The 22,471-nt window shown below is 42.7% G+C and overlaps 1 protein-coding gene across 4 annotated transcripts in view; it reads right to left on the reverse strand.

The window, feature by feature from the left end:
- The window catches only part of COL4A2 (collagen type IV alpha 2 chain), a 410,505-nt gene that overhangs the window by 281,169 nt on the left and 106,865 nt on the right, over positions 1-22,471 (reverse strand). For all 4 annotated transcript variants that reach the window (XM_072992602.2, XM_072992648.2, XM_072992721.2 and 1 more), the window contains 3 exons: positions 13,073-13,207; positions 12,937-12,981; positions 5,603-5,719 (listed from right to left, as the gene is read on the reverse strand). In XM_072992602.2, the coding sequence (XP_072848703.2) occupies positions 5,603-5,719; positions 12,937-12,981; positions 13,073-13,207 (297 nt within the window). The remainder of the gene's footprint in view (positions 1-5,602; positions 5,720-12,936; positions 12,982-13,072; positions 13,208-22,471) is intronic.

Consider the following 22,471-nt stretch of genomic DNA (forward strand, 5'->3'; position numbering starts at 1 on the left):
TAGCTGTGATGATTTGTGTTTTTATGTGTATTAGAATGGGATATGTAGTCCTAAGATTGTCCCAATAGCATCCATCTTGATTTAAAGTCTGTTCTGTAGTAGGAAAGTTTTACATGCTGTTTCAGAGAAGCTTCGCTCTCTGGTTATCTCGTTGCTAAGATGAGCAGAGAGCAGAGACTTTCGTAGTCAAAATAATTCTGCCACAAAGTATGATAACAACTGAAGCTCCATGAGAAAGTTAGGCGGAACAACAAGACCCAGGAGGGGGTGTTCCTTATGAAGAATTCTGGGAAGAAGAAGGAAGTTAGTGAGGAGTTGGAAAAAGATGGAGTTAGACTGAGAAAGGTCAGACACGTGCTTTTCCCCATAATGGCTTGTAGATTTGCTATGGACTATTTTTCCTACCATGGACTGATGGAAGTCAACTGGTTTTCATCTAGCATCAGCCTATAAAGACCCAAGACACGTGAGATGGACTATGTTACCCTTTATATTAGTTAGCATAGTTTCATTTCTTTATTTTTCTAGCTGGAGTGGGGGAGGAATTATCTGTGCCTTGTATTGAAAATGTACCAACTAAACATTTGGTTTCTTTAACAACTTTTATTAATAAAACAGTAATGATTGATTTCTATCTAGAAGCATTGTTTCTTGTTCAGACTAGCTGAGGAATATTAATTGGCCTTATATGTTCGCTACCAAAGATTTCTAGAGCCCAGATTAATCTGAGTATATCTCATGGTTATGTCTGTGTTGCTTTCTTAATAAAGGGGATTGGCTTTTGAGGAAGAAGTTTAGACAGGACCTGGCTGAGACCTAAGTGGCTCTGCTCAGCAGTTAGAGGTTTGTCTGGATTTCGTACTCATCCCAGTCTCCGGCACCCCTATAAATCTCTTTGGAGATAAGGGGCTGCTTACATTAGCCTTCTTCAAAGGTGACGGTTTAGGTGCTGAGGAAACGTCCATGAACGGTTTTCTCTCAGAGACTGTTTTCTATGTCGAGAGGTTCGACACTGAATGTTTGGCCTTGTGAACTTGCGTGACCGTCGATATCGACTGCAGAGTAGTTTTCTGATGATTGGAATGAGATGGAATAGCTGATGGGTGTTGTTTTTTCGCTTTGGAAATAGCTTTATCCATGGCTTTAGAGCAGGGGTTTCAAACTCAATTTACCTGGGGGCCGCTCTCAGGCATCACTCAGCAGCAGCTCAGGCACTTGGGGGAAAAAGGCCGGCAGCGCACCTCGCTCACCAGCTCTCTCCCGAGACAGAGCCCCTTGCACCCTCCATCCGGAAATGCAGCCTGCTAGCCGGCAGATGGGCGGGCTGGCTGGCAGGCTGCAGTTCTCGATGGAGGGTGCAAGAGGCGCTGTCTTGGGAGAGAGCCCCTGAGCGAGGCAAGGCTTTATTTGACTCTTGATAGCAAAGGATGCTTGGGCGCTTCAGGGGAGGGAAGGCAAGGTGGGGGCCACAAACTATAATACCGCAGGCCGCAAATGGCCCCCGGGCTGCATGTTTGAGACCCCTGCTTTAGAGATTGCTCCCACAGCCAAAGCCTGAGTCTAGATTACGGAGAACTCCGCGTTTAAAGTTTTTGCAGTGAGGGCACGAGGAAGTTTGATGGGGCTCACCAAGGCAAAAAAAAGGCATTAGCATGGCTGTCAGAGAGCAGGATCTTATTATTGCAAGCTACACAGCTTTTAAATGGGCCTTAAAATGCCATGAACCAAGAACCAGTTTTGAAAAGAAAACAATGGAGGGGGGGGGACCGCTTTGGCCCTAAGGCTGGAGTGTATCTTATTTTGCAAATAATAAGGATAATAATAATAAATACAGTTCAATACATTTCCTATTTTCATTTTCAGATTTTTCACAGAAGCAATGATCAAGGCTCTTAATGAGGCTGTTGAAAGAAACTGAAAGGAGAGCCTTGGTGCCAAGGTACATATACTGGGGGAGGGGTCTGTACTGATGTATTTTTTGCTACTGCAGAAGCTCTAGAATATTCTGACAAGACTCCATGCATGTGTGGATTACTCATAGTGTGATTCACAGAGGCCGCAAAGAACAAACCTATCTATTCTGAAGGAAATCAACCCTGAGTGCTCACTGGAAGAACAGATCCTGAAGCTGAGGCTCCAGTACTTTGGCCATCTCATGAGAAGAGAAGACTCCCTGGAAAAGACCTTGATGTTGGAAAAGTGTGAAAGCAAGAGGAGAAGGGGACGACAGAGGATGAGATGGTTGGACAGTGTCATCGAAGCAACCAACATGAATTTGACCCAACTCCGGGAGACATTGGAAGACAGGAGGCTTGGAGTGCTCTGGTCCATGGGGTCACGAAGAGTTGGATACGACTTAACAACTAAACAACAAAGCTGGGGAATCTCTGAACAGATAATACATGTTGCTCAAGACTGAATTCAGGTCCCATTTCACTGCTTGCAATCCTCTTTTAAAAGAGGGGTACAAGTTCCAAAGTTGATCAATTATTTTCCTTCTCCTTTACAGTCAAGGTTGGTTTTTATTTCTTTTTTTAGTTTTCTTAGAAAAAGGTGATTTACATTTGGCCCATCCATAGATACTTGTAATAGTTTTGCAACTGATAAAGAAAACATGCCTTCTTGAAACTTCTGAAGAAGGTCTTCAGCAGTAGCGGTTCGAAGAAAAACACTGGTTAGATATTATGTGGAAACTTTATGACGGCAATCACCCCAAAAATGAACTAAATCCATCTGAAGCACCTTATTCAAAGCTTCATCAAAACAGATAACAAGTATTTGTCATTGTTTCAGCTGTTTCAGTAAAAGATCAGAGAAATATGGTACCAAGCCAAAAGCAACAACATGCATGGTTTTTGTTTTTCCGAGATGAAACTGTTGAGCTATCTGGCTATCTGAGAACATCTGCCTGAATAACAACAATAAATGTTGTTACAAGAGTTAAATGACACCTTCATCACCAGTTGCAAAGCCGACAGGCAGGCTGCTGTCCTACCACAGGCAGCCATACTTGTTTGTGTGGTGGGTAATTCTTTGCCATTTTCATCACTCTGACCATGTTTTCCAGTTTTCACAGGGGCTGTCTCTTCACCCTCCCTAGCTTTACTATCTGAACTTGCACTTGGCTTTGAACCTAAACATATTGCGATGGACTGTTGCCTTGATTTAATTTTCAGGTTCTTCTGATATAATGGCACTTGTGCATGAGACTCCACAGATCTTATTCTGATATTACTTAATTCAAAGGTTGTGTAGTATACAATAACCTTTGCATTTGTCTCCAGCAACTGGTGATAGCCATGGAACAAAGTTAGGATGAAGTTTGAAATCCAGCTATTGCATATTAAAAACTCTCCTTTTATAAGCCATCTTCAAAATGTGGTTTCAGATACAGCCATACACAGAAGCACCTGCTTGACACCAAGATGTTAGCAGATTTGTTTTCTGGCAAGTAGGAACTTTCTAAAGCTGGGAAAGTTTTACTTTCACTTTTTGGAACCATGATGAGCAGATCAACAGCAAGAAAGAGGTGGAGTTTAAATACTTGCAGATCATTTCTACAATTTAGAGAAGCAGACAACCCTCATTTGCAACCTTTATGCATGGGAGAAGTCAAGGAAGAGGATGAGATAGCTGATACTCTGAAAATTCCAGCAGGAACAAGCAATCACATTTGAAAATTTTACTTTGCATGGTGTAGAGTAGAAAGTGCTAGTTGACTACGGAATCCAAGAGCAGCAACACTCATTTGCAGCTCGGTGCTGGGTTTAGCAGGAGACAAAGATTCTATTCCATACACAAGCTTGACCCAAAAACATGCTTTTATCTTTATATGTTAAGTTAAATGCAGTATTAGCAGGTAGGGATGAAAACAGATGTTTAAAGTTTGTATCCTGCTAAACATTTAAACTAGCCTTGCTTAGCAAATGCTACAGGCAAGGCCTTGGAAATCATGCAGGGACAGAGCTCAACAAACACATTAGGCTGGTTGCTGGGGATGGAGCTGAGAAAAAGGTGGAGCTCGGAAAGGGCATCATTAAGCTTTACTTGTATTCTGCTACTTCTCTATTACAGTTGCCACAAAAACAGATCATGCTCTTCCAGCAGCAGGTCAAAAGCCCACTGCTTGAATATATTTTAATCATAATTTCCTTAACTTCAGATCAAATTCCCTGACTTTCCCTGACAAATTTCTGTTTCCCTAACTTTCCAGAAAGTGGCAAGTAAGTTTAATATGTTAACGATATTTTCTTTTTTTTCTTTTTCTTTCTTTCTTTCTTTTTTTTTTTGATGATCGGGTATCGTTACTGTTATTTTATTTTATGTGCAGCCCAAACCAAATTTTCATCTTCTAATGTGGCCCAGGGAACGTGAAAGGTTGGACACCCCTGCTGTAGAAGATGCCAGTAGTGTACTGTGCAGGCATGTTAACCCAAGTGTGTGAATCATAGAAGACTACAAAAAACAAGGGGTTTATTATTCCCTTGTTCTGAGGGCACTCTGGGACTGTTGCTCAAAACCACACAGGCTGGCTTTTCTCCCAGGGGGCATAGAGAGAATCCAATTCCCAGCCTCTGGCTCCACAGCCAGAAACTCAAACAACTGAGCTACCCAGCCAACTAACCTGATATTTAATAAGATGCTGAAATTCCTATCAACTGAACCTGTATTGCTAAAGCCAGGTTTTTCAAACTTGTCCTATTTTCTGGGAACTGGCCTAAAACTCCCACATACTACTCCCTGTTTGCTGCTATTCTTGATCTCAAGCAGGCTGCCTAAATAGCTGTTTAGTTGATTATCCTGCTCCCATTTAGACCTGGGACTCATTTCAAACACTAGAGGATCCTCTCAGGACAAAGAGAACAGTGTCCACGGCACATTGCAGAAGCTAGGAAACAAAATCTAAAACCACCACATAAACAAGAAATGAATGCTGAAGTCCTGTGGAACAAACATTTCTCTTGATATATGCTTATCTCAAACCTGATCATGGCTTTATATTTTCTTATTTAGGAAGATTAGGGAAATCTTTCTGCTAGTGACTGAGAGGACTACACATTGATTTTAATTAAAATGAATTAAAAATAATTATCCTGGGGGAAATATTGAAGTCACATATCCCTCGGCTGCAAGGATCCAAACCATGTTTCAAGTGTCTATATTTAACTTTCTTGGAGCTATGGTGGATGAATCTGCATTATTCTAAATGGTGCATAATGCCATGGCGAATATAAGGGGAAGGTTATTTTTCATCTTTTTGATTCACAGTAATAATAATCTTCAGATGGCCAAAAACTATGATTGCACAAGTTGTACGAACTCTATGTCAGTCTGCATTCCTGATGTACAGGATAAAAAACACTAGTCTAGATATTATTAAACAGAGCTTCTCATACACTTTCCCATAGTTTTGGGAACTTATAGACAAATCACAAAAAAAGCTATGGCTTTATTCCATATTCATTCCTTTGATCCTGAGAAGAACATAGTGGAGAGTCACTAGTTCATACTATTGTCTGTTCTGTTTAATTTTGTTTTAAAAGAGTAGGATTACATCAATCAAAGATCCATTACATTTATCTGTACAGTGTTGGTAACTTACAAAGAAACCAGGCACGCCGGCAGGCCCTGGGCTTCCCTGCTGACCTGGATCCCCTGTGGTCCCATTGCAGCCATCATAGCCTGGTTTCCCCCTTGATCCTCCTTGACCTGGATGTCCCTGTGGAGATTAAAATAAACACAAGTATGTTCATCTGGCATCTGTTTTTGGTTTCTTCTTCCTGCTCTTCATACCACTCTTGAAATGTTCTCACCATCAACCCAAGCAAGAATTACATGAGAAACTGGAGAGAAAGAGAAAAAGTAATTCATAATTATACCACTGTAGTTCAAACCAGATGTCCCAGAGAACATATAAAAATCAGTGACAGAAAAAGAAATTTGGTCACATTCACAATCACCAGGCTAGGAGAAATGGAGAATGTCACTGACTGGAAAATTTATGACAGCTTGGCCTTTCTTTCTTTTTCTTTCTTTCTTTCTTTAAGAACTTAAGAAACTACAGAGACCCAGTGTAATTATGCCATCAAGTGACACTAGAAGAACCTATCCACAACTGCATGCATCCAGTAGCCTAAATCCTCTTAGTTATGACAACCAGTACAACACAACTAGCATAAATATTGCTGGCACATTGCTACAAGATAAGAAGTTAGCATAGATGTTTGCTGTTGTGCACCCAGGTGTGCAACTTGGTATATATAAATAATTGCCTACACTAACTTTTTAACTTGCATCAATCTGCCAATAAGATTTGTACCAATTGTATCATACCAGTATAAAAACTCAATAGGATTTTGGCCAGAGCCTCTTTAAAGCCAGGACACATTGTCTAGGAATACACTGTGAACATTCTACACAGGTGCTCTGATAGAATACTAATAACGAATTAGTGGTGGTGGCCAAATTAGTTTAAACTACATGTTTCCCATGTGCTTTATATCTACGAAAAGTGTGAGAACATCAGTTAAATATGATTCCATATTTTTAAACTACTGAGATTGGTGGACTTTTTTTAGCAAATGCACCACAGGTAAAACCCAAATCATGGGAGGTTATCACTCCATCACAAACACAACCTCCTATCCACAGACACCTTAGGTGTGGTTTGTCTTTCTTCTCTTCCTTTCCTCCTGCAAAGCATAGGAGAAGCAGGCAGGAACACAGTCCTGACTAATCATATCCATCTGTTCTCCTGCCCAAACTGCTGGTGTCTGGGGAACCTGTAGCACTCATGCTGCTTACTGGACACTCAAATCCCAGCAAGTAATAAGAAAAAAAAGAGTGAGCCCCCATTCTAGCCATATCAGATTTATCCTTCTGTTGCCCACATTGGTGTTATCTCAACTATGAAGAGATAAACAGAAGCAGGAGAGGGTCAGGTGTAAGTTATTTCCAGAGAGCTTTTTATGGCCACATAGGCATAGAGAGTGAATGCAAAATGTGGCACTAGTGATTAGCACTTTCCCCTTAATTCATTTCAAAAAATCGGTTATCTTCCAACCTTTCTTCTAGGCTATGACAGCTAAGCATCATAGGATTGTCAATGTTATGTCTCTCCTGATTCAAATCATATCCAATGTTTCAGTCATCTCAGCACCTGTTTAGCAGTACAGAGTCTACAGAGATCTTCTACCACCTTACAACTGTTTCCCCAGGAGGTCGTAGTGCAACCACACAAGAAAAAGAATACCTTGTTAACAATAGCTGAGGATGTAATAGCTCTGCCTCCCTGTTTGATGAGGAACTAAAATCAAGGTTGCTGGTGTAGTGACCTGCCCCCATCCATACACTCAAGTGTTAAACTACTATAGAAAAATTAACTGTGTGTTTTGGGTATATGTGTGGAAATGAGAAACCTGCATTTAGACAGTCATAAGGGGTAACTGCATTCATTTTTTTCTCATAACATTGTATACCACCTGACAAAAAGCCTATCTGTAATTCCCACATAAGAATTTATATATACGTAGTATTCTTCTTACACACTTTCAGTGTAAAAATGTTTGCACATTACAATGTTTCTGTGTTACTAAATAGTTATATTATTCAATAACTGCATTTACTTCTGTGAAACCAAATCCTATAGAAGCCAATGCTCTGCATGTGTTGGTTTTGATTCTGAACATTAAACAGAGGATGGGTGAATGAGACAACAATCTAAATGCTGACATCTGCTGCTTCTTTATATTTTGTGCAAATAGGAAATAGAAAATATTTAACTAGTGTCAATGGGTTTTGCAGTGAGACAGTTCTTTGCAGAGAGAGACAGATTATATAAATTGCCCCTGCATAAAGCAAAATTTGTCACCAGCAGGGGAAGATTGTCAGTAATACAAAAGTTCCTGCTTCAATCTCACAGTGCCCAATCTTTCTGCAGTTGGCCTCTTTGTGCACAAGTCAGGCAAGGCATGGAATGGAAGCAGGAACTTTCTAATGTGCCACTGCCAGTAATGTCATCCAGCAGGGACATACTCCTAATAAGTGAAGAGTTCCTGCTTCCATCTGAGGGCTCACCTGATTTGCATGCATCAAGACTGATTAGATAGAAGTCAGGAAGCCCTGTGATTGAAACAAGAACTCTTTATTTACAGGCAGTCTCCTGCTGCTGCTGATGTCACAACTCTCCTGCAGGCATAACTTATGGGAGAGGATTTTATTTATTATTTATTCATTTAAAATATTTTTACTCCAACTTCTTCATTGAAAGGACCCAAAGCAGCTTACAAACAATGAAAGACAATATTTAAAGTTGAAAATAATGAGTATACAACAGTGGTTAACATCACTAAAAGACAATATTTAAAACTATGAACAATTAATAAGGAGGCATCTTACAACATTAATAGGCAATATTAAGGCAAAGCTCAGTAAGTATACAAAAAAGTCACTCTGAAAAATGGAAAACACAAAAATGGAAAACACAAGTAGTACTAAAAATCCAATCAAAGCAATACTGTAGCTTTGTGAATGTAATCCCATCCAGTACTGGCTGCATCCCTATTCCTTGATCTGCTTTTCAGCTGACCAGGAGCACTTCTGTCTTATCCGGCTTAGGTTTCAGTTTGTTCACTCTCATCCATTCCATTACTGACACCAGACACTGATCTAGAACCAAAGTAGCTTCCTTGGGTTTAGGTGGCAAGGAGAGGTAGAAATGGATGTTACCCGCATACTGGTGACACTGAACTGCAAAACTCCAGATAATCTCTCCCAGTGATTTCATATAGATGTTAAATAACACAGGAGACAAAACAGAACCCTGAGGGACTCCACAGGTCAGTGGCTACCATTTTGAAAAGCACTACCTTCTGAGTTCTCTCCTCCAGGAAGGACTGGAGCCACCAAAAAATAGTGCTCCCAAATTCCATTCCAGAGAGACAGGTCAGGAGGATACAGTGGTCATTACATTTATCAGAAGAAATGGGCTGTAATCCAAGAAAGCTCATGCTGAAATAATATTTTAGTCATAAAGGCCCCACAAAGCTTGCTTTTTGTTGTTGCTGAAACAGAGTAACATGCCTATCTCCCTAAAAACTGTTGCAGTGATTTGTTCACCATTAAAGGCCCAGCTATCTGTCTATTTGTGAGACTGCGCAGGGGCAGGCAGACAAGAAAGAGGGCCTTTTTGGTGATGGTGCCAACTTTGTGGAACACTCTCCTAGGAGAAATCCATTGGTCGCCCTTTTGTCTCTCCGCAGGGACACGAGCAAAAAAATAATTCATTCCAGTCAGTTTTAACATAGGATCTGCTGCCTTACATCATTAGCATTTAGTTTCATACTAGTGTTGAGATGCTAACGATGTAAGGCAGCAGATCCTATGTTAAAACTGACTGGAATGAATTTTTTTTGCTTGTGTCCCTGCAGAGAGACAAAGGGGAGCCCAAAGGATTTCTCCTAGGAGAGTGTTCCACAAGGTTGGCACCATCACCAAAAAGCATTTAGTTTCATACTAGTGCTGAGATCTCCTTCATGGATTGCTGCCTTGTCGTGGCGAAGGGGCTTGAGTAACTCAGTGAAGCTATGGGCTATGCCGTGCAGAAACACCCAAGACGGACAGGTCATAGTAGAGAGTTACGACTAAATGCAATTCACCTGGAGTAGGAAATGGCAATGCCACTTCAGTATCTTTGCCAAGAAAGCCCCATGACCAGAAACAAAAGGCTAAAAGATATGACACTGGAAGATGGGACCCTCAGGTCGGAAGGCATCCAACATTCTACTGAGGAAGAGTGAAGGACAAGTACAGGTAGCTCCAGAGCTAATGCTCAGCTGTGGATGTGCCTGGAAGTAAAAGGAAAGTCCAATGCTGCAAAGAAAAATACTGCATAGGAACCTGGAATGTAAGATCTATGAACCTTGGGAAGCTGGATGTGGTCAAACAGGAGATGGCAAGAATAAACATTGACATCCTGGGCGTCAGTGAACTAAAATGGACGGGAATGGGTGAATTCAATTCAGATGAGTATCAGATCTACTATTGTGAGCAAGAAGCCCGTAGAAGGAATGGAGTAGCCCTCATAGTCAACAAAAGAGTGTGAAAAGCTGCACTGGGATATAATCTCAAAAATGATAGAATGATGTCAATACGAATCCAAGGCAGACCTTTCAACATCACAATAATCCAAGTTTATGTACCAACCGCCAGTGCTGAGGAGACTGAAATGGACCAATTCTATGAAGACTTACAACACCTTCTAAAACTGACACCAAAGAAAGATGTTCTTCTCATTTTAGGGGATTGGAATGCTAAAGTAGGGAGTCAAGAGATAAAAGGAACAACAGGAAAGTTAGGCCTTGGAGTTCAGAATGAAGCAGGGCAAAGGCTAATAAATTTTTGTCAAGAGAACAAGCTGGTCATCGCTAACACTATTTTCCAACAACACAAGAGGTGACTCTACACATGAAAATCACCAGATGGGCAATACCGTAATCAGATTGACTATATTCTCTGCAGCCAAAGATGGAGAAGCTCTACACAGTCAGCAAAAACAAGACCTGGAGCTGATTGTGGCTCTGATAATCAGTTTCTCATAGCAAAATTCAAGCTTAAACTGAAGAGAGTAGGAAAAACCACTGGGCTTGTCAGGTATAATCTAAACCAAAGCCCTTATGAATACACCTTGGAAGTGAAGAAGAGATTTAAGGAACTAGATTTGGTGGACAGAGTGCCTGAAGAACTATGGATAGAGGCTCATAACTTTGTACAGGAGGAAGCAACAAAATCCATCCCAAAGAAAAAGAAATGCAAGAAAGCAAAGTGGCTGTCCAACGAGGCCTTACAAATAGCAGAGAAGAGAAGGGAAACAAAATGCAAGGGAGATACAGAAAATTGAATGCAGACTTCCAAAGAATAGCAAGGAGAGACAAGAGGGCCTTTTTAAATGAACAATGCAAAGAAATGGAGGAAAATAATAAAAAAAGGAAAAACCAGAGATCTGTTCAGGAAAATTGGAGCTATTAACGGAACATTTTGTGCAAAGATGAACATGATAAAGGACAAAAATGGTAGGGAGCTCAGAGAAGCATAAGACATCAAGAAGAGGTGGCAAGAATACACAGAGGAATTATATCAGAAAGATTTGGATAGCCCAGACAACCCAGATACAGTAGTGTGGTTGCTGACCTTGAGCCAGACATCTTGGAGAGTGAAGTCAAGTGGGCCTTAGACCGCATGGCTAACAACAAGGCCAGTGGAGGTGATGGCATCCCAGTGGAACTATTTAAAATCTTAAAAGATGATGCTGTTAAGGTGCTACATTCAATATGCCAGCAAGATTGGAAAACTCAGCAGTGGTCAGAGGATTGGACAAGATTAGTCTACATACCAATCCCAAAGAAGGGCAGTGCCAAAGAATGCCCCAACTACCGTACAATTGCACTCATTTCACACGCTAGCAAGGTTATGCTCAAAATCCTGCAAGGTAGGCTTCAGCAGTATGTGGACTGAGAACTCCCAGAAGTACAAGTGAGATTTCAAAGAGGCATAGGAACTAAGGACCAAATTGCTAACTTGCGCTGGATTATGGAGAAAGCCAGAGAGTTCCAGAAAAACATCTACTTCTGCTTCATTGACTAAGCAAAAGCCTTTGACTGTGTGGACCACAGCAAACTATGGCAAGTCCTTAAAGAAATGGGACTGCCTGATCACCTTATCTACCTCCTGAGAAACCTATACATGGGACTGGAAGCAACAGCTAGAACTGCATATGGAAACACTGACTGGTTCAAAATTGGGAAAGGAGTATGACAAGGCTGTATATTGTCCCCCTGCTTATTTAACTTATATGCAGAATACATCATGCGAAAGGCTGGACTGGAGGAATCCCAAGCCAAAATTAAGATTGTTGGAAGAAATATCAACAACCTCCGATATGCAGATGATACCACTCTGATGGCAGAAGGTGAGGAGGAATTAAGCAACCTTGTAATGAGGGTGAGCGAGGAGATTGCAAAAAACAGTCTGAAGCTCAACATCAAAAAAGCTAAGAGCATGGCCACTGGTCCCATCACCTCCTGGCAAATAGAAGGGGAAGATATGGAGGCAGTGACAGATTTCACCTTCCTGGGCTCCATGATCACTGCAGAAGGTGACAGCAGCCCCGAAATTAAAAGATTTCTGCTTCTTGTGAGGAAAGTGATGACAAACCTCAACAGCATCTTAAAAAGCAGAGACATCACCTTGCCAACAAAAGTCCGAATAGTAAAGGTATGGTTTTCCCTGTAGTGATGTACGGAAGTGAGAGCTGGACCATAAAGAAAGCTGACTGCCGAAGAATTGATGCTTTTGAATTGTGGTGTTGGAGGAGGCTCTTGAGAGTCCCCTGGACTGCAAGGAGAACAAACCTATCCATTCTAAAGGAAATCAACCCTGCGTGCTCACTGGAAGGAGAGATCCTGAAGCTGAGGCTCCAATACTTTGGCCATCTCATGAGAAGAGAAGACTCCCTGGAAAAGATCCTGATGTTGGGAAAGTGTAAAGGCAAGAGGAAAAGGGGATGACAGAGGATGAGATGGTTGGACAGTGTCAGTGAAGCGACCAACATGAATTTGACCCAACTCCGGGAGGCAGTGGAAGACAGGAGGGCCTGGCGTGCTCTGGTCCATGTGGTCACGAAGAGTCGGACACGACTAAACAACAAAACAACAACAGTGCTGAGATGTTTACACTTTTTAATCTTTTCATTGTTATTTTTATCTTGATTCTATTTTTAAAATTGTTGGACGATTGAAAATCACTTCACTATTTCTAATAACTTACTGCTAAAGCCATTATTAGGTATAAGGGATGCATGCAAAATTGGATGAATTAATTATAGGCAGAAGTTTACATATGACTTTCAGATGTTGATATCTGAAATGAATAGCTACTTACAGGAATACCATCTGCACCAGGAAAGCCAGTGATCCCTCTTTGTCCCTAGGATGAAAAAAACAACATGATAAAAATATAAATTTATTGTTTTTTGTTCTTTATGTTTACGTTGACCTATAAGGATTTTTATAATTACCAGTTCTCCCTTTGGCCCAGAGGTTCCTGGATGGCCTCTTTCACCTTTGTCTCCTTTGTGCCCTGGGAGTCCTGGGATACCTTCCACTCCAGGGGGGCCAGAGGGGCCTTGCTGCCCAAGAAGTCCTGGTTGGCCCTGAGAATATAAACAGAAACAGCTCCTGAGAAACCACTATCACACATACAATAATGGGCGGGGGGGGGGAACGGGACAACACACCACCCTTTACCTAACAAAGATAGAAAATGCTTATTTTGTGAACCAAGGGGGTGACCACAGCAATGACATATGGGAAATGCAATAGGTTTTGGATGGGCTGATTCAGTTCTTTTTTCTTTTGATCAGTGACACAATGGGAAATGTGAATCAACTGACACCACTAATCTATAGGTTTTCCTCGCTGTGAGAGACCCTTCTACTTTTTAAAAAGTTGCATTTTTTCATATCAGTTCAAGCATATGATCACTTCAACTGATGCAGAAGGGGAGGATGAGGTGTGCACACATGGGTACACACAAAGCATCTTAGCTCTTACACCTCATGAGCACACATACATAGAACAGTATCAGCACACACTTCCACAACAAAGCCTCTCTCCAAGATTCTTCTTTCTTCACTTTTTAAAAGTTTCTCCTCCAGGGCTACACACCTATTTATTTTATTATTTCATTTTTAAAGAGCTAAACTATCAAAGTTTAGAAGCTGTCAGTTGAGATAGGAAAAAGCCTGACTCACTGCCTATTAATGAAGTTATTCGAAGAGCGCCAAATGCAGGGCTGCAAGAAGAACTGCAAGCAGTTCAATTTAAGTGTGGACACTTAAAGCAAACAGACTCAAATTCCCTGGTGCAATTTCACAGCAATTGAACACAAATGAATCTGCAGTTCTTTAGATGTGCAGCTGCACCCTGATGTGTTTCACTTCTTCAAGCACTAACATGCTCAAAAACAATATGCTGTCTAAATGAGTATACAAAGCAACAACTCAGAATGTTAAACATGAACACCACTTCTAGTATCCACTCAGTCCCTCACTCAAAATGTTGTGCCTCCTCGTCTGTGTAAAGTGCCATCATCTAATTCATCATGTAGAGTGTCTTTGTTAATCTCTCAAAATCATTGTTGCCATATCGTTGTTGTAGGTTTTTCGGGCTGTTTGGCTGTGTTCCAGAATACGGTCAAACAGCTCGAAAAACCTACAACAACCATATTGGATCCTGGCTGTGAAAGCCTTTGAGAATACATTGTTGTCATAGTTCCTTGAAACGTAAGGCAAAATTTGGGCTCATACAATGGTGCCCTGGTTGACGATTACCTCGTTAGACGAGGAAATAGCTTAACAATGAAGTTTTTGCGATTGCTTTTGCGATCACAAAACTATGTTCTAATAGGGAAAAATTGCTTCACGATGATCAGTTCCCTGTTTCGGGAACTGATTTTTTGCTTAACGACCATCAAAACAACTGATTGTTGGGCTTTCAAAATGGCCGCCCACTGTGTAAAATGGCTCCCCGCTGTGTTTTAGGACGGATTCCTCGCTTTACAGGCACCAGAAAATGGCCACCCTATGGAGGATCTTCACTGGATGCTGAGGTATTTCGCCCATTGGAACACATTGAACCGGTTTTCAATGCATTTCAGTAGGATTTTTACTTTCGCTTGACGACGATTTCGTTCTACAGTGATTTTGCTGGAACGGATTATCCTCGTCAAGCGAGGCACCACTGTACTTTTGTACAGCTATCAATAAGAGAACATTTGACATATAAATATTGGGATAGCCATTGTCACATACAGCACTGATGGTACCTGTCTGTCATGGGTTTGGAGGGAAAGTTCCATCCTATGGGGAGTGGAAGGCGGGACATCAGGGGGGAGGAGCTGTACTGTATATATATTTGGAGCTGTGTGGAGAGTTAGGAGTTGGAGTCTGTGTGTCAGACTGGGTACAACTGTTGGTCAGTTAGTACATACCTGATAGGTTCAGGTTTCTTTTTAGGTAGCCAGAACTGATAGGTTCAGGGTCTGTGCGTTACCTTAAAGGGTTCTGGGGGAACCAAATCTGTTGTATGTATATGATTAGGACTATGCCACGTTACATTATCCTATTTACCTGATTCTTTTATTTACCCTGTTTGTTATTTCAATAAACCTTGTTCTTTTATTTATTAAAATCCATTCCTGGTGACTCCTTACAGGGAATGGTTGGTGGCAGCATAACTACATGGTGGCGTACTCCAGTAGGTCTGGGGTTGCCACATTGATTGGTGTCCAGCGTGTGGGATACGACTAGTCCAGTTGTCCAGTGGTCCAGCAAAGCCTTGGCAAGTGTGCCCAGAGCAAGGGGGGTCTAGTCAGGGACAATCTGAGGGCGCGTAGGTAATCTTCTAGGCTTACCTCACGGGGAGGTAGGCTAGTGGAAGAACGTGCACACTCGGATTGGGGGGACTAGATTAGGGAGCTCTGAGGCAACCTGTTTTGGCGGGAAAGGGCTGAGGCAAAACTGTGTGAAGTAACAGTGATCTAGCCTGTCTGCTGAGAGGCCTAGCAGAGGGGGTGGATTCTGCCTGGCAACAGTTGCAAGTTGGTGCTGAAGGAACAGCAGCAGTCTATAGAAGGCTGTTTCTGAGGCAAAAGGAAAAAAGTCGTCGTTTTATTTTGAGGCTTGACTTTTGAAGGCAGCCTGTTCTGGGGAGATTATGCCCTTGACTCGAAGCCAAATGGCAGAAATGGGGGAAGTGAGAGAACCACAGGGAGAACAAGGTTCTGAGGAGGAATTTGGCTCAGTGCAGGATGAGAGCATGGGAGAACTGACCTCAGAACTCAGAAGAATGCTCCTAGCCCAACAGCATGAGCTGAGGGTGAGGGAGATGGAGGAAAGGGAAAGAGAGAAACAGAGACAATTTGAAATAGAGAGAGAGAGAATGGAAAGAGAAGAAAGATTGGAGAGAGAAAGAATGGCGTTTGAAAGGGAAGAGAAACAGGAAAGGGAAAGGGAGAAACAAAGACAATTTGAGTTAGAAAAAATGGCGTTTGAGCTGAAGAAGCTGGAGATGATGAGTGGAAATAGGAATAACAATAATAATGAGGGGAACCCAGGGAATGGGGAAGGCAGCCTGTCTAAAACTGACCTGAAGAAATTCCCTGTGTACCACAAGGGAGATTGCCCTGAGGTGTTCTTTTCCCTCGTGGAAAGAGCGTTTGTGGACTTCTCAGTAAGGGAAACTGAGAAGATGACCATTATGCGATCTTTAATCAGTGGCAGCCTGGCAGAAGTCTATGCAGAGATGCCAGTGGAACTGCTGAAAGACTTCGCTGAGTTTAAAAAACTGGTGTTTGCCCGACATGGGATAAATGCGGAACAGCTGAGGCAAAGATTCAGGTCACTCACAAAAAAACCAGAGCAGACTTTTACCCAAGTGGGGGCCCAACTGGTGAGGTTGCTAGAGAAATGGCTGTCTCAGGAGGGGACAGAGACCTTCCAGCAGCTCAAAGACCTGATAGCGCTGGAACAGTTTTATTCAGTCCTGCATGGGGAACTAAAGTTCCATGTGAGGGAGAGGAAACCTAAATCGGTGGCAGAAGCGGCAGAGATCGCAGATTTTATTTACCAAATAAGGAAGCCCTTAGGTGCTGAGGGGAAAACTGTGGGTAAGCCCAAAGAAACCTACAGCAGGTACTCTCAGGGACCAGGGAAAAACCAGCAAGGGGGAGGGGCCCAGGTTGAAGGGAAGCCCTCAGACATGAAACCACCAAGACCTCAGATTTTGGAGGGAAAACCAAAACCAGATGAGAAAGACTCCAAGTACAGCAGAAAATGTTATTTCTGTCAAGGAAAGGGCCATCTAATCTCAGAGTGTGAGAAATTAAAGCAGCTAAAGGGAAATTTGCCTCATGATTTGAGTGGAACCAAGCCAAAAGCTGTGTTCTGTGTCCAGACAGAGCAAAGCTCCTTGCCATTGAGGGAGCCTGTTGCCATGGCTACTCAATCTGGAACAGTTACATCTGCTGATCAGGCTGGGGAAAATGGTCCTCTTGTGGAGGTCAAGCGCTGCTTACTAGTGAGGACAGATTCGCAATTGTTTGAGACCGCAGGGGTGGACGTAGGAATACTTGACCATCAGTATAGGGGGCTAAGGGATACTTGTTCCCAGGTGACCCTGTGCCATCCAGACATTATTCCTGGGAAGTATATAATCCCAAATGAGAGCTTGAAGGTGGCAGGGATTGAGGGGCAGGTGATCTCACTGCCAGTAGCTGAGGTACCTGTGAGCTTTCAAGGCTGGAGGGGAGTTTGGCGGCTAGCGATTTCATCGACTCTGCCAGCAGCCGTGCTCGTGGGAAATGACCTGGCTGAACATGTGAAACGGGTGCTAGTGATTACACGCTCACAAGCTACCACGGGGACAGTTCAAGGGGGTACTGAAGAGCCCGAGGTTGAAGCAGATGAGGGTAGTCCCGAAGCCGTGGCAGAAACCTTAGCCACGGACAGCAAATTTGGCCAAGAGCAAAAGGCAGACGCCACTCTCCGAAAGTGTTTTGAAAAGGTGACAGCCACCCAGCTAACACCTGAAACCCCAGCGAGATTTCGCGAGAAAAAGGGAATTTTATATAGAGAGACCCTGATGAATATCTCAAAAGGGGGAGATGGGATCAGAAGTCAGCTAGTGGTACCTGAAAAGTATCGCCCCATGATCTTACAAAGGGGGCACTCTGACATGTTTGCTGCGCACTTAGGGGTGAACAAAACACAGCAGAGAATCACACAAAATTTTTACTGGCCTGAAATAGGGAAGCAGATCAAGGAGTTCTGTAAACAATGTGATGTGTGTCAGAGGCAGGGGAATAACCGTGACAGGACCAAAGCGAAGTTGTGCCCTTTGCCTGTGATTGACACCCCATTCAAATGTATAGGAGTGGATATTGTGGGACCTTTGCCCAAGGCCACAAAGAGGGGGAACCGGTTCATTCTCACCATTGTGGACCATGCCACGAGGTACCCCGAAGCCATACCCTTGACTAATATCGAAACTAACACAGTGGCAGATGCCTTGGTGGGGTATATGTCCAGGATGGGATTTGCCTCAGAAATAATCACAGATTTGGGCACATCGTTTACATCAAAGCTCATGAAACGGTTATGGCAAATGTGTGGAATTAAACACAAGGAAACCACTGCCTATCACCCCGAAAGTAATGGGTTAACGGAGAAGTTCAATGGGACTCTGATGCGCATGATTAGGGCTTACTTGGCAGAGAATCCAAACAATTGGGACCAGAAGCTGCAATCCCTTTTGTTTGCTTATCGATCAGTGCCACAAGCCAGTACCGGGTTCAGTCCGTTTGAACTTTTGTTTGGGAGAAAAGTTAAAGGTCCACTTGATTTAATCAAACAAAATTGGGAGCAGATCACCCAGGATGACCCACAAGATGTTGTGACGTACATAGACACTGTAATTCATACAAGTGGTTGTATGAATTGTGCCACAAAATACTTTTAGGTTGGTGTCATGGTTTAGGTTATTAAGGCTAAAATGTAATTTCTGAATGGGATATGTAGTCATGGAACTGTGGAGAAGGAATCCATATTGGTCTCTGTTAGCTAGATGCTTCGAGAAGCTGTTTTCTCTTAGAGCTAGTTGGAAATTTCCATGAAGCAAGCTTGGCCACAGATGATAAGGGTCAAGACACAACATCAGGAAGATGGTCAACAACACCTGCACATCCCATGGGAAATGGAGACAGAGTGTGAAGAGACAGCCCGTCACTCTGATTGGTTTACGTTACAGGAGAGTGGAGAAGAAGGGTTGTTCCAACATGGAAGAAAATGGAGAAGGAGACAGAGAAAGGACTTTGATTTTTGCCTAGGATTTTTGCTTGGATTTTTAGGATGGATTTTTGAGTTCCAAATGCTAGTTTTTTAGTTCCAAATGCTAGTTTTATGCTAGAATGTAGTTCAGAGTAAGGATAGAGAAAGGGGAGCTATGCCTTCCCTACCTTTCAAGCTATTTTTAGAGTTTTTTATTTTATTTTTGTAGCTGGAATTTACTAAAGTTCTAACTGCTTTGATTTATGGAAATGTATTTGAATGCTATGCTTTGCAACAAACTGAATATCTCTAAATTATTTTTCTAATAAAACAATAATTCTTAAAATCTTATGTTTGGTCTCTTGAGCAGCAAACCTGCAAGGATTATTTTGTAGGCCACAGATATGCTACTTGAGTCCATTAATTGCCTGAGTCTTGTTCGTCTTGGCATACTCCAAAACTCATTATTTTTATCTTGGTTTTTCTCTCAGTTAATTGCTAATTTGAACAGACTTGGGAAAAGGAGTAAGTAGGACTGCCTTGCTGAATATCCGGACTGAGTTCAGCTGATTTAGGAGTACACTTGCCCCTGGAACCTCTCTTTTAGGAGACCTGTGAGCTGTGGTATGAAAGCTATTGTATGAAACAGTGGACATTGCAGTGCTATTTTTGCAGAGGCTTTGTAATGCCTTTTTTCAGCCTATATCTGACAAATAATGTCTAAATTGCAGAAATCTACCATTCTGAGATACCATAATTAGTGCATAACAAAATCATCACTGAGTTCAAATGGTTAGTTGCATGTTTTTAGTTCTCATTTCTGTTTATTATTCCTATCACAAAAATTCTCATATCCAAATACATTTTAAAAATTCAACTCAACAAAGAAGAGATAAGGGTAAACTAAGAACTGCCATCAAAACAAAATAATAAAGAGCACCACTTAATAAAATATTCTTTCTATGGAGTACCAACTACTGATTTCAAGGATATAAACACCTAGATCTCTCCCACAGAAGTGGAAAGCCTTCAGACAAGGCAAAGGAGTGGGATCAGGATTGTACCAAGCTGGTTGTGCAAAGAAACATCAGTGTTACAGAGAATAACACATAGCACTGACCTTCCCCATGCATCATCCTTCCGCTAACAATCTAATGGGGGATTTTTTTTTTCAGTTTTAGAGCTCTATCTTGTGGCTGCAAAGGGATGCACCAGCAGTGCTTGGCATAATCATGTATTGTTCTTTTATTTCTTCTCTGCGCAAGTGTGGAATGTCTTAAAACCAGGGGTCTGAAACTCAATTTACCTGGGGGCTGCTGGAGGCAGCCTCCAGAGCCGAGGCGGCTGAAGCAGGATTAAGAGGAGGAGGAGGAAGCACCGCTGAGCGCTGAAGCGGTCACTAGCCAGGCTGGTGCTTGGGGTGCTGAGAGAGAAAGAGAGCCAGAGAGCCGCTTCCCTGGAAGAGGCGGTGGTGGTGGCTGCTGTTGGTGGCTTGGAGGTACTCTTCGAGGACGGGCCAGGAGCGAGCTCCACTCTCAGGCATCGCTCCGTGGTGGAGTGGCGCTCGGGGAAAAGGGCTGGCAGTGCGCCTTGCTCGCTGGCTCTCCCCTAAGACAGCGCCTCTTGCACCCTCCATCCGGAACTGGCCAGCTGTAGTTCCGGATGGAGGGTGCAAGAGGCACTGTCTTGGGAGAGAGCTGGCGAGTGAGGCAAGGTTTTTTTTGACTCTTGACAACAGAGGATGCATGGGCGCTTCGGGGGGCAGACAAGGCGGGGGCCGCAAATGGCCCCCGGGCCACATGTTTGAGACCCCTGCTTAAAACTGATAATCACTCGACGCCTGTTTGGGCAAAAGCTTATCTTATGCAAATATGCTTATTTAATAAATAGAGGTGCCCCGGACGTAGTCGAGAAGACATTTTCCTGGTGATCACCGGCGGCATGCTTGGTAATTAAATGAAAGACTGCAGTGTATTTCTTATCAGAGATCTCTCCCTTTTTACAACTGCAGCTGGGACAGGCTCTCCAGCAGCGGTTCCCACAATCTAAGGATTCAAGGCCCTTGGATGCAATAACTTTTTCTGTTTACATCATACTGTCCAGGTATGCATACTGCTTCATTCGATACCATAGAGCGAGCATATGAATCTGTGGTATAAGGAAGGCAGAATTTTGTTGCTTTGGGCAACAAAGTGTATTTAGCATTGATTTTGTGAGTTTTGTTCAGTATAGTTTTCTTGTTTTACAGCCCACCCCCACCACCATATTCAAACAAGCCATTATTTCTCCAAAAGGACTAGTTCTCTAAAACTACAGTGCTGAGGATTATCAAGCCTTTTAGCACAGTTCAAAAGGAACCAAGATACAGCTATCCAGGTTCCAGAGTGTTTCTTTGCTCATGTGGCATGATTATTGCACATCAGCTTATTTCATGTAGCACTGACAGTGCTGCCTCGCTAGACAATTACCTCGCAAAACGAGGAATTTGCTAGACGATGACTTTTTGGGGTGATGTTATGCTTTGCAAAATGATTGTTCCTATGTGCAATTTTCACTGGACATTGTTATGCTAACTGCATTAGCTAGGTGTTCTTCCCACCATCCTCTAGTGCACAGGTATTAGCATAAGCTAATATTTTATGCTAATTGTGGGAGGAACATCTAGCCCCTGATGGGGCTGCGTGCATGCTTCAGCATGCCCATGTGAGTGCTGCACCACTGTTCACGCATGCACGCATGTGCACCCAGACAAGCGTTGTGCTGCCGTTTGCACATACGTATGAGCGTGTGCGTTCCCAGACAAGTACTGTGCTGTTTGCACATGCGCATGAGCGCACCCACGCCCATGCGAGAGAGTGCGCTTGTTCGCACATGCACACAAGCGCGGGGGATGCCCTGCCTTCCCCAGCCGGCCCGCAGACCGAAAAAGGATGGGAACCGCTGCCTTACGTGATTTGGAAACTACAGTGGTGCCTCGCACAACGATGTTAATTGGTTCCAAAAAAAAACCACTGTTCTGTGAAACATCATTCTGTGAAACAACATTTCCCATAGAGATGCATTGAAAACCGGATAATCCGTTCCAATTGGAATGGTTTGCCGTCCTTAAGCGAAAATTCCCATAGGAAACATCGTTGTGTGAAACAATGTATCCGCCATTCAAATGCATTGAGTAGGCTTCAAGGCATCTCAATGAGGGAGAAAAAAATCACCAAAAATTAACGAAGACTCAGAACAAAGCCAGATTAAGTTTGCAAAGGTTTCACAAGCTGCACTAACGAGTCCAAGGATTTAAAACAGTTTCTGAGTCTTCGTTAATTTTTGGTAAAAAAATTTCTGCCCCATTGAGATACATAGACCCCCCCAACCAATTAAAATCAGGTTTGAACTTGGGCATTCAAATCCCACACAAATCCACAGAAACCCCCAGCCAAAAAACCCCCTGCAATTTCCCCAATGAAAAAAACCCCATAACCAAAGCCAGACAGACCCAAATTCCCCCTTGCAAAAATCATCAGAGTTTTGCAATACAGTACAGTACAGATACACTGTAAAACCCACCACCCACCCAGGAGAAGAAATGCAAGCTTA

This window comes from Pogona vitticeps, chromosome 1 (assembly GCF_051106095.1).
Source record: "Pogona vitticeps strain Pit_001003342236 chromosome 1, PviZW2.1, whole genome shotgun sequence".
NCBI lineage: Eukaryota > Metazoa > Chordata > Lepidosauria > Squamata > Agamidae > Pogona > Pogona vitticeps.